General features: G+C 42.5%; 2 protein-coding genes across 6 annotated transcripts in view; one reads left to right on the plus strand and one right to left on the minus strand.

Moving 5' to 3' along the window:
• Positions 1-331, minus strand: part of LMBRD2 (LMBR1 domain containing 2) — a 30820-nt gene extending 30489 nt beyond the window's left edge. Inside the window, exon 1 of one of the 5 annotated variants that reach the window (XM_074569244.1) lies at positions 119-331. The gene's annotated coding sequence lies outside the window, so the exon portion shown is untranslated. Of the gene's footprint in view, positions 1-42 lie in introns of all 5 variants that reach the window. The other 4 variants (XM_074569242.1, XM_074569246.1, XM_074569245.1 and 1 more) reach the window with 4 other exon arrangements.
• Positions 163-13844, plus strand: SKP2 (S-phase kinase associated protein 2). The gene is made up of 10 exons (XM_074569247.1): positions 163-494; positions 1011-1273; positions 2856-2967; positions 3245-3388; positions 4673-4807; positions 6124-6222; positions 7714-7841; positions 9459-9510; positions 10466-10573; positions 11771-13844. Exons 1-10 carry the CDS (start codon positions 487-489, stop codon positions 11982-11984), a joined length of 1263 nt encoding a protein of 420 aa, XP_074425348.1. The 5' UTR covers positions 163-486; the 3' UTR covers positions 11985-13844.
• The last annotated feature ends 286 nt before the right edge of the window (positions 13845-14130 follow it).

Raw genomic sequence — 14130 nt, forward strand, 5'->3', positions numbered from 1 at the left:
CACACACCCGGCTCGGAGCGAGCGGGACACAGCTGCACCCACCCCTCCCAGAGGCTCCAGCACCTCTGCGGCCTCCTCGCGGTGCCCGACGGTGCCCTGGCCCGCGCCGCTCCCTCACCACAGAGCCCCCCGCCGTGCTCAGCAGCCGGTCCCTCGCGGGGCACCGCCGCCCGCCATCCTGCCTGTCGCCGCGTCCACCAAACGAGAGCTCAGATCGCGACGCAGAAAACAACAGCGGCCGCGCCCGCCTCCTTCCGCCTCAGGGCGACCGTGGCCGCCGCCGCCATTCGCCCCTCGCCAAGCGCTGACGTCCTCACGGCCGCCGCAAAGCATTGTGGGTACGGGGAGGTGGAGGAGGCACCCCCCACACCCCTCCTTCTCGCGGACTACAACTCCCGGCAGGCGTTGCGGCGCCACACCCCCGACTTCCGGTCGGCGGGACGGCGCGGCGCTGAAGAGCGCGGAGCTCCCGCCGGCGCGGTCGCCATGCACAGGTAGGGGAGAGGCGGGCGGGCTCGGCGCCGAGGGAGAGTTGCCTCCTAGAATGGCTGGTGTAGGGGTGGATGGGTGTCCCCCAGATTGCTTCTCTGCCTCCCAGGCGCTGAGGTGCGCGGCTGGCGCCCAACGGCCGAACGGCCGTTGGGCGCCAGCCGCGCACCTCAGCGCCTGGAACGGCGCCGCCTGCGTGAGGGACTGCCGCTGCCCTCCTCCGTCGTCTTCGTCCACTAGTTTCCCCCTCCTCGGTTCGCCCCCTCGCTCCATCCAGGGTGCCCTTAATTCCCCAGAGGGTTTTTTAGTGTAAGTTGTGCCGGAGCGAGCACATGGCCGCCGCTGCGGCCGCGGCTTCTGCTTGCAAGTTTCTGTCGAGTTCCTGCCCTGCGTGGGGATGCGTGGCTGTGGGTGATGTGTGCCTGCGCGGCTGCGAAATGCTTCCGTCCCAGGATAATCTTGGCGCTCGGTATCAGTCTGGCCGTAAGCTTCAGAGCCTGCGGGTTTTGCTGTCTCTGTAGGAAACACCTCCAAGAGATCCCATCGTCCAGCAGCAATGTTTCCACCGGTTTCACCTGGGACTGGGAATCCAGCAAGACCTCGGAGATTCTCTCGGGTATGGGAGTGTCTGTCCTTAAGAAGGACAAGCTGGGCAATGAAAACACGCCACAGGACCTGCTGGTGTCGTCGCCCTGTCCTCCTCAGAAACGACAGAAGGTGAAGGAGAAGGAAAAGGATTTTGTCATTGTGCGCCGGCCTCGGTTGCTTCGAGAGACAGAGTCAGGTACTGTCACCACGGTCTAGGTTTTGTTTGCCCTTCTGTAGAGATGGAGAGTGGGCATCGCGAGACATTAGTGCTATATTCTTTGCTTTTTTTTTGCTCTTTCTAAGCAGAATATCACTTCTAGAGCTAGTGGCTTTCGAGCTTGGGCTGATATGTCCTGTTTTATGTAAGCCTTTAAGCAGAGGCGGTGTGTCTGCCTCCAGAACTGGGGCCCTCATAAGCCATGGTTGGCTTCTGCCAAGCCCCACCAGCCCCTGTCTGTGTGCCAAGGGTTTGTACTGGGTGTCCCTGTGTCTGTCTGCTCTTGCTGCTTAGGACTTGGGTGGCACCTTGGCCCAGCTGGGTTCTGGACTGCATCTCTTGCTCTGCAAGCATCCAGGTGATGTTTTGCCACATACCAAGAAGGGCCAGACTTGTCAAAATATACAGCTGTGGCTGGCAGATGAATATGGGCTATTGGCGCTGCCGTCCCCAGTATAATTTTGAAACCCAAGGTGGGGCTTGTTTTGGTTTTTTTGGTGTTTTTTTTTTTTTCTTTTAACTTAAGCATCTAAGAAGTAAGATACTTGGTCCTCAAGACCAAGATCCACATCTCTCCCATTGCAGGCTGAGATATGCCGGAGGGGCAGCATCTGAGCTCCTGTTGGAGCTGAACTGTGAGCAACGCAAGGGACCCTGCTAGAGAGCTATAGGGAAGACACATCAAAGGGTGTAAGATTCCTGGGCTCCTGGAAAGGGAGTGCTAGGGAAAGAGCAGGGCTGTAACCTGAAAACCGGGGGCACTTGAAGAAGGGGTTACAGGGTACTGAGTTGCTTTCTCTCATATCAAAATGTGTTTTCAGTGTGCAGGGACTACTAAATGCAAAATAAAGAAACAGCTCTTGCCAGACATTAGGCTGTCATACGAAAGGTGGGAATGCCCTCAGACAAGCCTACTTTTAATTAAGATGGAGTGCTGGGTTATAGGCAACTGTTTTTGAGCTCCCCCACCCAGAAATCTCCTGTGTGAATGGCAACACCTTGCAGAGCTCTGGAGCATAGTCCTGAGAAATTGAGATCACACCACATTCTTCCAGATAATTCGTGGGGAATGATAGTTAGCGTGCATGTTTTAAGGAGCAGTTTGCAGTACCTGCTTTTCTCTGTGTAACATGTAAAAACATAGCTTACCTTGGGCACCCTTCTGTGAGCAAGACACGTATAGGAAGGATTTCAGCAGGGAAAAAAAAAAAGGAGGACTGTACAATCCTTAGAATACAAAGGAAGTATCTTAGATGCTTTTGTTTCCAAAATGAGTATGTGAATAAAGACTCTTGTCATTTTTTCAGGGAAATTGTTTTAATATGTATAGTAAGTTGATGTTATGGAAAGCTTTGCCTTTGCCAGTCATACCTAGGCAAAGATGGTGATAACATCCACCTATAATGAAGAGCTGAAAAGGGGGATAAGTAATGGGTTGGTGTGTGTATAGCCTAGAGAGAGACTGTAGAGGTGGTTTTAACAACCAAGCCAAACAAGGCATCTGATCAGCAGACAAAAATGAACCATCTTTAACTAGAATATGTTTGCTCTTTCCCTAAAGGTGTTTCTTGGGATGCACTTCCAGATGAATTGCTTTTGGCAATTTTTGCATATTTGCCCCTAAATGACTTGCTAAAAGTTTCCCAGATTTGCAAGAGATGGCATCGTCTTTCGTAAGTACTACTTCTCATCATTTAGTACTAAGAAAACCTTTGCTTCCATAGACTGTTAAATGATCTCATGTTGTTTATTCTTGTATAATTCAATTTATGCTGTATGTAGGTTATATGTATTTATAATCAAAAGATGGTTCACATATTTTAACATTAGTAAATTCTATTAGATAGCTTTGCCTCCTCTCAGTCTTTTGTGACACTGAAAACTTTCTGTAGTTGTACTTATAGTTCTGACCCTTTCTAACTCCCTGACAAGTAAAATTCTGTGCCTTAGGTTTGATGAATCTCTCTGGCAGACTCTGGATCTGACTGGTAGAAATCTGCTGCCAGGAGTGATTGGACAGTTGCTGCCTGCAGGTGTTACTGTATTCCGCTGCCCAAGATCTTGTATTGGGAATCCGTTGTTTAAAACAAGCAAGTAAGGCTTTTCCGGCATCCTCTTGATCCTGAAAGCATGTCTGAAATATTCACGGTTTCTCTGTGTATTTTTGGTTTTAAGGTCTACACCAGTAGTAGTGTATGCGCTGTCTCTGGAGTGTGGAAGAGCTGAGAAATGGTTAGGCATGTGTTGAAATAAGAGGATCTGCATTCACCTGTCAGTTATTTAAACCAAGTTAATAGGATTTTTGAAAGTATCAAGCACCATCATCCACTTGCATTTTATATCTTGTAGAACCAAGAATTGTCAGCATCTCCAGCATTTTTATATTGGAAGTTCAAAAAAAAATATTTAACCCCAGCAGGATAGACTTTCAGGTGTTAAGATGTTGTGGTTTTGGCCAATGGCCGGTGACAGGTGCTCCCCGCCCCCACAAACTCTTGTACACAGAGGCAAGGAGGAGAGATAAAGAGATTTACGAGTTTAGAAGAAACTAAACTACTTTAATGGAATATTAATAATAAAATAAAAATGAAATAATAAAATAGATACAGTATATACAAAACCATATTAAGCTCCCAGGATGATGTCACCGGCAGGCACTGGGGAAGTCCCAGACTGAACTCAGCGAAGGGCGGGAACTGGATTCCACAGCTGGAGTCAGGGACACACGGATCAGGGTCAAAGGCAGATGAACAGACAGGGTCCTCCTCAGACATCAGACATTGGAGACCTGACCCTTTGATCCCTCAGCTCTTATACTGAGCATGGGGCAGATGGGATGGAATACCCCTGTTGGTCAGTTTTGGGTCACCTGTCCTGTCTGCTCCTCCCCGCAGGGGGGACCCCTCTACGCTTTTCTGTTTCTGACCCTCCAACAGGGCAAATAACAAAACTAGCTGACCTTGGTTATTACAACAATAAGTGTAATCAAGAGCCTCTCTGCATACCATTCCGTGGCACAAACCGTCTTATCACTCCGAACGAACCATTTTAGACACAACATGCTGTTAATTTCAGAGAATTAGAAGACGCCTAGCTAAGAAATAAAATTACTGAACAGAAAGTTGGTTCTGTTTTACCTCAAACAAGGACATAAGACTAATGCTGTAAATGCCTTGAAGAGTTCCACAGTTCTGGCTGGTAGCTTAGCAGTAGGCCCAGTGGGCTTAGTAGTATGTCCAATGTGCAGCTGAATGCAACAGTATAATTCTTTTCTGCAAGCTTTGCATGATTTTAGTGTATGGAGTATATTTATGGTACAGGGAATTTGTGGATCAGGTTTTAATAGAATTTTAGTAACCTCCCTTTCTCCTGTTTTAGGCCTCTCAGAGTTCAACATATGGATCTGTCGAACTGTACAGTGTCTGTTGCAGACCTCCAGAGTATTCTTTGTCTGTGTGAAAAGCTGCAGAACCTCAGCCTGGAGGGACTAGTGCTTTCTGACGACATCATCAAGTGAGTGACATGTCTGGGAATATTCAGTAAATACATTTTGTTTGGGGCTGTCATTTTTTGCAGACAAGCGAAAAAAATGCAGTTGAGAGTTGTCCATTGTGGGAATCCTTTGAAATGGCCATTTTTAGGCACCTAACAGTAAGCTGGCAGGCTAGATGAGCTCCCTCTTTCCTTTCTATCCTCCAAGAGATGAGATGAGGAGGAAACACACCTCTGCAAGAGTGTTTCTTGGTGGCTTTTTTTTTTTTTCATTCCCCGAGTAGAAGGAGCCTGGAGATACTGCTCATCTCCCAAGGGTTTATGTGTCCATTGGCTGTTCCTGCAGCCAAGCTGTACAGCAGAGCTACTTTTATTTTCCCATTTCTGTGCTCCCAAGAGAACTTTGTGTTTGGCTTACAGGTTCTTTTCTGTTTTAAGGGGTCTCAGCAGCTCTCCCACTAGATGCTCATTGTCGTTCTGCACTATTTCTCACTTCTTTGTAGAACTTCATTCTGAGTGCCTGGAAAACTAGATTCTGTCAGGCAGATGAACTGTTGTTTAGCTAAACTTGAAAGACAAAAATGGGTATGCAGTTAAGTTCAATCACATCAGGTGATTGTGGAGGCGCCAGGGACCATAGGTCAGATGGCAGAGACTCTGAGTGTCCTGCTTTCTGCTTTGAGCTTTCTGATGCCTTCTTTATACCAGTGGGGAAGGTGGGCTAAACAGAGCGCAAATAAACCAGTATAGTTTGGCTTTTGGTAACAGATAAAAAGTATCTGAAAATTGGGTACTAGTTAGGCACTAATGATGGAATTTCGTTGCCCTTGTGTACAGATGTAGATGCTGGGTGTAAGGGGTTTTCCAGGTTTTGCCAACTGCATGTCTGCTCTAGTCTTGCAAACAAATGTGTTTAGGGGGATGTTGTTTGGATATGTGTTTTGTTCTGGAGTAGCCTCCATCTTGCAGAGGGGTGACTTCAGAAAAGGGATGAGTATAGTCATCACTAGTAAGCCATGGTGTGTCTTTAATGGCATACAACAGGAGAGAGTGAAAAGAAATTGTTCCCTTTTAAACTTAGCAGTTTATAAATATGCAGACTTGTCAGGAATGCCAGGTAAATAGGCAAGTATTGCTTTGAAGTTGTGCCGTGATGCACCGAGTTGAGATCACTGAGTGACTCTTAGGTTGGTCAGTTTACTGAAGACACAGTGCTGCCTGTTTAACGAAAAATTCCATGCCCAGGATCTTAGCTCTTAAAAATAATCACACATCCTGGCAATGCAGGCAATGTTCTAACATTGCGATTTTATCAGACTTTTATTTTTTGTTTACAGGAGCGTTGCTAAGAATCCCAGTTTGATGCGATTAAATCTGTGTGGGTGCTCAGGGTTTTCTGCAGAAGCCTTGGAGCTGATGTTGAGCAGCTGTTCTCTGTAAGTCAAAAATAGTTTTTGCTATTCCTGCTTACTGCTGTTCCTGAGAAAAAGGACCCTTTTGAGTTGCATCCCAGTTGTTCTTGTTTGTAATATCTTTTTATGAGCCTGTTTCTATTTCTACATGACTAGCAGTGGATTATTAACTGAATGATTAGATAGTTTCTTCCATCAAGCTATTTTCTTCTTTAATAGCAAAGATGTACTTCAGTAGTCTTTCATGAGTTTCCTTAATCATCCTTAAAGGAAGTCTTCTTGGTGCATAAATGCCATTTATGTTCCTTTGATTATCATGTAAATTTCCTTTTCATAATGAAAGCAGTATGTGATCCTCACAAAGTGAAAGTGTGTGTTTTGAAACTGAAAAGTGGAGTCCCAGAGCTCCCTTTGCAATCAGAGTACAGCATGAATGGCAGAAAACATTGTGCCTTTCTATCCATGATAGACTAATCCTTCAGTAACCTTTGACTTAATGAAGCACTGTGTTCAGATTGACAGCTGCAGTGGTTAAACTGTCTGCTGGCAGGAAGTCACTGAACCGAGCCCCAGTCAAGCTGGCGTGTATATCCTGATCTTCCTGCTGATTTCCTGTGAGATGCTGGACAATCTACTTAATCTTTGCTTCTGCAAAAGCATGTTTTTAATCAAATTGCAAGTTAGTGGACAGACAAAGCCTTAATCTTTCTCTGTCTCTCATGGATTTATAATGCTTTGTATTGCTTGGTCTGATTACTTGGATCGTGAGCTCTTTAGAGAATGGCAGTCTGTACTGTACACAGTGAATAGCAGATGGCAAACCTGATCTGAGGAATGCTGGTGACAATTTAACTGTTTTTTCATTTACATAGAGATTGCCAGCGAAAAGCTCTAGTTGTGCTATTCAGTGTCTTTGTCCTCTGGTTACATCTACCACACTTGCACACAAAACAAGTACTTTGTCCCAGCCTGGAATGATGATAGGCTCTAGGTAATAAAGCACGTAAAGAAAGTTAAGGTCACGGATCTTAGGCCCAATATATATAAGGCCCAATGCTTATATAAAACTATGAAGTATTTTATACTAATTAGGATTAATTGGTCATCTGACCAATACGAATAATGGATAGCCTTTTTTCCTCTCAATGTGAACATCTGTTCAGTAGTAACAGATTCAGGTCACAAATCCCAGAAGCAAGATGAAAAGAGAGTGTCTCCCCATGGCAGTCCCTGTAGAACCATTTAACTTCCTAAGATATTATTGAATCATTCCATTCATGAGGACTTTTTCTGGTTGGATCTTGAAAATCTCCAAAGACAGATTCCACAGCCTCACTGGGCAACCTGCTCCAGTGCTTAATTATTGTTATAGTGAAATTTGTAGTCATGAATACAGGAAGTTGGTAGTAAGTGTGTTACAGGTTTTTGCCTTAAAACTCAACTGTAATAGACATTATCAGTACTCAAACTGTATTTCAGTCCTTCTTACAAACAACTCTGTTCATTTGTGTGTAGGTTGGAGGAGCTGAACTTGTCCTGGTGTGACTTCACAGCCACCCATGTCAAAGCAGCAGTCAATCATGTTACTTCAAAAGTAACCAAATTAAATTTAAGTGGATACAGACAGAATCTACAAATAACAGGTAAATAGCAGCGTGGCAAACCTTTATTCCACTATGGGATAAAGCAGCAGGCTTTGTATTTTCTTCTGGTTGGCATCTGCTGTGTATATAGAAAGATCATGCACTAACACTGATTTTATGCTCTGTATAGCTTGATGTTCTTGCTCTCAGAGAATCTTATTTATGTTTGTGACTCAGCCATGAGGGGTGAGGTGATTTGTCTTCTGAACTTAAAAATAGTCAGCTGATTTAATCTGCAGCTGAAAGGTATAGTCCCTACTTCTGTAGTAAGTTCTGGAAGCAGGATACACTGGATCCCATGTTCCACTGTGAATTAGCCTTCCAGATTATTGTTCTTGGAGCCTTCTTAAGGTTTCTGCCATTGTGCCTGCTGAAGGCATCTTCCAAAAGAGAACAGTCGTAGTAGCTACTTGAGTTTCGGCCTCTCATGATGTTCTCAGATACCAGTTTATTTGGAAGGCAAATAATCTCACTAATCATCATTAACTATTTACTTGCTAGTAGTTCTAGGACGGAAAGTTGGGTAAGGTTGCAGGATAATAGAAAGTGCAGAGGAATCTAGATTTGGGAAGAGGACGCAACAGAATGGACGAGCATAGATAAAGGGTGAAATGGCTTTGGTGGTAAAGAGAAATTAATTTTTCCAATGAGAAAATGCGACAATAGGGCATTGGCTGACAAGCAGGCAGGTGACACACAGGCTGTGACCTCTATTTTTTTTCTGTTTAAATGTCACACTGACCTTGGCATGCATTCTCATGTGGGGAAATACACGTCTTCGTTTTATCTGAGCCCAAAACCCATAAACAAACATGCTACATAATCTCCTCCAAATCAGGAATTTGAACCTTCTGTTGATCTGACCGTTAGAGACAGTGTGCAAAGCTCTTCTGTTTGGAAACCACTTTATATGAGTAAAATTACTCTGTTTCAATGCAATTTATAAGGCATAGTTCACTAATCATCATAATTTAGGTGTTGTTTTCTTCAGTTTTTGCACGTGATTTATGAAGTACCAAAATCCTCTTGCATGTTGATTAGTACCTTGCTAATAATAGTGGCCTTTTACATGATATCTGAGCCACAGGTGATTTTATGCTATTTGCAGACAATGTAAAGATGGTCTTAAGAATTTACAGTTTAAATCAGGAAAACCATAACTTTCTGTCATGAGGAAAGAACTTTCTATGGGTAAAAATGGAGATGCCTAAAGAACTTGATGTTCGGAAAGGGTACCTGATGTGTGGAAAACTTTTGGTAGTTTTTCCACTACGCGTAAGAATTTCAGGCATCTCACTATTACTGTGTCTCAGTGGATTTCTACAGCAACAACACTTGAATTACTCACTTGCTAAGTTGCTGGCACAGTTGACTTTTAGGGATGCTTCTTTGGACTAAATGGATTTGTTTTGTTGAGGAAAAAAGTCCCTGTAAGGTATCTCACTACACAGACTGTACTGTAAGTTTTAAGTGTGTATCTTTTTAACAAAGAGTTGTGTTGAAGCTGGGTTACAGTAGAGAAGATATAAATGAACGTATGTGGCAGTGAGTAAGCTGTATAAAGCATGTTCATCTTGTTACTGAAACGTGGACTGACTCTCTGTGACCTCTTTTCAGATGTTAAAACACTGGTGGAAAGATGTCCTTTTCTCGTCCATTTAGATCTGAGGTAAGGAGGCCTGTGCAGCGAGTCATAAATCCTTATGGTTCAGGGGAGTGCCAGTTCTATTGTGGTGTAGTTATAGTATACCAATAATGCACAATTGTGTAGGATTGCACAACCAGAAAATACTTTCTACAAAAGATTTGCTGTCTGGCATGACCTAATCTGGAGCAGGTAACTAACCTGAGAATTTTTTTGTAATCTCAGCATAAATGTTACATACATATTTGTTATCTAACAAGTGATTGTAGTCGATAGGTAGAGTGGAAGGAAGCATTTAGATGCATACTGCAGGTTGCATACACAGCTTTCATTTTACTCTGTGCCAAGGTGGAGCTGAAAGATGTTTCTTCACCAAAAGGGACGTAAAGCATTGGAACAGGCTGCCCAGGGAAATGTTGGAGTCGCCATCCCTGGAGGTATTTAAAAGACATGTAGACGTGGTGCTTAGGGACATGGTTTAGTGGTGGACCTGGCAGTGTTAGGTTAACAGTGGGACTCAATGATCTTGCAGGTCTTTTCCAACCTAAATGATTCTATGATTCTATACAGTTTGTGAGCCTAGCATCCTAGAGAGGGTTTAGTTCAGCTCTGATATGAATTTTTTACTTGGCTATAGAACTGTATTGTAAAAAAAATGTGTATTTTGGTTTTGACCTAGTCAATTAAAAGACTTTGAAATCTCAATGTGTAAAGTAATTGCGTTTTCATGGCATGAGTTCGGCTCCAGAATATCTGGCTGCAGAGAAGCTTCTGCTTCACTTGCTCTTCAGTGAAAATCAAAATCCATCGCCTATAACACATACACTAGAAATGGGTTACTTCCATATTGAGCAAAAAAAAACTTCAGTGGTAGAAAACAAAGTTAATATTCATTATATTTCTCAGCTTGAACTTTGGAAATGCCAAAATTACTGCTGCCTTATACTTAAACCTGTATCTCATGTGCTCTCATGTACAGTGACAGCGTGATGTTGAAGCCTGAGTGCTTCCAGTATTTTCATCAACTTATCTTTCTACAACATCTGTGTCTTAGCCGCTGTTACCAGATATCACCTGCTGCCTTAGTGTAAGTAATCTCTAAATGGCTTTGGTTTGCTATTCATAGAGAGGATGTTACTTTAAACTTGCCTCTAAACTTTAAACTTACCTAAACTTTTAGGTTTAGAATTGCAAATACTGTTTTGAAAAACCTAGTGGTATGAGGAATTAGGAATAAGGAACTGAGATAAAATAACCGGATTGCTAGAGGTTTGCTACCTTTGACAACCCCGACTGGAACCAAAGTATCTTGAGATAATCTTTCTGTGATGTCAGTCTGTACTCGGGGAACTTGCTGCTCAGTGCATGCACCATGGCTTCCCTTAATGGCATTATACTACTGGTACTCATTACTGAGGTACATCGGGAGGTTCCAGTCCCGCCATCAACATTAGGCTTTCAGTTATGCAGCAAGGAAGGTATAGTCCTTTGGAAAAGTTAGCAGAGTTGACAGCACTTGCTGCCTAGCTAATCTGATTATATTCCTTTGCTTTTGTGTGCACCTGTATCAGTTATTGATAGTTATTGAAACTCAGTTTAGAGTTACTTGCTTGTGCTTTTTTCCTACCTTTTATTAGGATAGCAGCTACCCATCTTAATCCTCTCAGGAAGGATGTCAGTCCTAATGACATGAAATGAGCAACAAAAAGGTTGTGAGAGGAACAGGACTATCAAAATGGGTATCTGAAGAACCTTTTCTGTAGCAGCGTGTGCTGCCATGATGATAGCTTGTGTGTGTCTGCCTTTCGATTTTTGTCCGATACTTGTTTATAGATACACAGTTCACATGATGACTGGCCAAATGACTGAAGCAATCAAGAAGCCAGGGCTGGCGGCTAACAAAAACGTCACAACAAATTGGGAGACTGATAGTACCTAGAGGCTTGTTGAGCCACATCCTGAAACTTCATCTGGGCCAATTCCTTCCACTTGTGCTAAACATTTAAGTCCAGAGAAATGAAAGGGGAGGAATCAATTTGTTTTCACTCTGTGTGAGATAGAACAGCAAGAAGCAATTTATTCAGATGGTTTCCTGAATTATTAGTGTAGGGAACTGGTTTCAATTAAGTATGTGCTTTTATAAGTAGGAAGGGGAATTTAGCTTAAGTAGTCACCTTACTTCTAAAAAATCAGTAGAAATGCAGTTAATCTAATTTGGGTACAGACTGGGGGGAAAAAAAAAGTTTTCAGGTTCATGATTAATTTTCTGTTTTTCTCTTTCTAGAGAACTTGGTGAAATTCCAACTTTAAAGACTCTTCAGGTATTTGGAATAGTGACTGATAGCTCCCTACAGCTCCTCAAGGAAACGCTTCCTGACATGAAGATCAATTGTTCACACTTTACAAGTATCGCAAGGCCAACTGTTGGCAGTAAAAAGAACCACGAGATTTGGGGCATCAAATGCAGACTGACGCTGAGAAATCCTAACGACTTATGATCATGTACAATGTACCGGATGCGATGGACACACTGCATGTAGTGAAGCTCCTTAAGAAGCAGAGTGCTGGAGCACCTTTAATCATAGTACTGTTACTGTAAAAAGCATTCTAACTTGGTCTTATGCCTTAATGTAGTTTCAGAAATATTTTTACAATATCTTTTTTTACTTCAAGTCTTTAGAAATTGGATGATCTGTAAGCATTTGTAGACTTTTTCTTCAAGTCTTTTTTAAAAATATTATGAAACAATTATTGTAATTAAACAATGTCAGCCTGCAGCAACTGTTGCAGGTTCTGATGCAGCTTTTGTTGCTCTGAGGTATTCTAAAGGTGCTTTTGGTTAGCTCTTCCAGGAGCTCTTGAAGAGTTCAGCTCCTGAAATGGCTTGTAGAGGTGCTAGATATCTTAATAAGGCTTATTAAGGAATTGTATTTGAATTTGCAGAGCTCGAATAATGGTATTTAACCTATTCAAATCCTTAACTGAGCAAGAGGTATAATAAGATGAGAAGCTACCCACTGTTTGTGAGAGGGACAGAGGACTCAGTCTGAATTCACCAAACCTGAAAACAGTAAGAAGGAGAAGGATGTCTACAGAAAAACAGCTGAGACAGCTCAATACTGTACAAGTTAAGAAGCACTATAAAGGAGCTACAGTGGAGTTTTTCTTTTGCAGGCCACAAAGTAACATCTGTTTTAGTATTCTTGATTACTTGCAAAATATAGTCTGAAAAGCCCATTCAGGATAAGCATCTGTAAAAGTAGATGCTGATTATCATTTTTTTCGTGCTGTTTTCTGATTAAGTATTATAGAACTTTAATGTAGCTTCTGTGAGCCTGATCTCAGATAAAATTTCTTAAAGCTGTTCTCTTAATTCCTTTAAAGAGTAAGAAAGATCTTTCAACTGCAACTGATAAATTGGCAGAAGTCATGCAGGAGGAGGTCTCAAATGGTTCTAGATCTCAGACCAAAACCTGGGACTGCAGCACAAGAATGCTGAAAGGAAGAGATGCTTTGGTGCTATTAAGAAACATCAATTTCTCTTTTATAATAGCTTATATTTGTAATATCATTTCACTTCTTGTATCTGTAACACTAACCACTACTCTCTACTGTTAATTTTTTTTAAAGTCATATGAAAAGCTGAGTAACTGTCCAAAAAAACCCCACCCAGACAACCCAACAAACCTCCAGGATAGGGACAGATAATGACTTTAAAAAAAAAAAAAAGTAGATCTGGGTTTATCATCAGGGTCCTTGTGCATAAGCCTGGAATGTTCCAAAAGGTGTGTTAGTTGAGAAGTCCTAAGGTCAAACTTGGACCCTGTGTGGTGCATGAACATGCTGCTGCTGTTCCTGTGACTGCAGTAAGCAAGCCGGTGGTGAATTTATTCATGGATATGGTTTAAGATTAGCCTACAGCAATACTGCAGGGCTGTTGCATAGTGTTTCCCATCTCAATCTGAAGAAAAGTGTTCAGAAATATATACCTGGTAGTAGAGAATAGATTAATTACTGTGGAAAGATTGTATGAGTACTAGAATTTGATACCTGACTTTCTGTAGTATAGCAAATACAGCATTGTCTTGTTAATCTGTTCTAAGTGACTTGAGTCACTAAAGGGCTTGTGCCCCTTACGAGGAGTTAATGGGCAACATACCATCTCATGTTGGATGGAAGGTTGGAGGATACTGGATATTCTGCTGCTTCACAGCTTGCAGCCTTAGGTTTATGCCTTAAATTACTTCAAGAAAGAAAGTAAATCTTTGCAGCACAGCACTATTGTAAATTCTTCTCCCTGTGCACAATGTAACCCCATACAATTTGTCTTGCATTTAATAAAGATCTAAGTAATTGCTATATTGTGTAAAATGACTGATGGATGGGAGAACACTTTCTCTGACTTGCCACCAACTTTGTGTCATGGGTTAAAAAGAAAAAAAGGAAAAATTTGTCAAAGCAAGTCTGAACATGGTTTTTTTAACTACCAGTTTCAGTGCTGGGAGAGGACAAACATTTCTGTTGCAGGTCTACTGGTTATGATACAATGGAAGTCTTCTGGGTAAGGTCTCATTGACGTTATTCGGTAGCTCCAAGCAATCCATACCAAAAACTGCTATATAGATACATTTCTGCATTTTACCT

This window comes from Larus michahellis, chromosome Z (genome assembly GCF_964199755.1).
Source record: "Larus michahellis chromosome Z, bLarMic1.1, whole genome shotgun sequence".
Taxonomy (NCBI): domain Eukaryota; kingdom Metazoa; phylum Chordata; class Aves; order Charadriiformes; family Laridae; genus Larus; species Larus michahellis.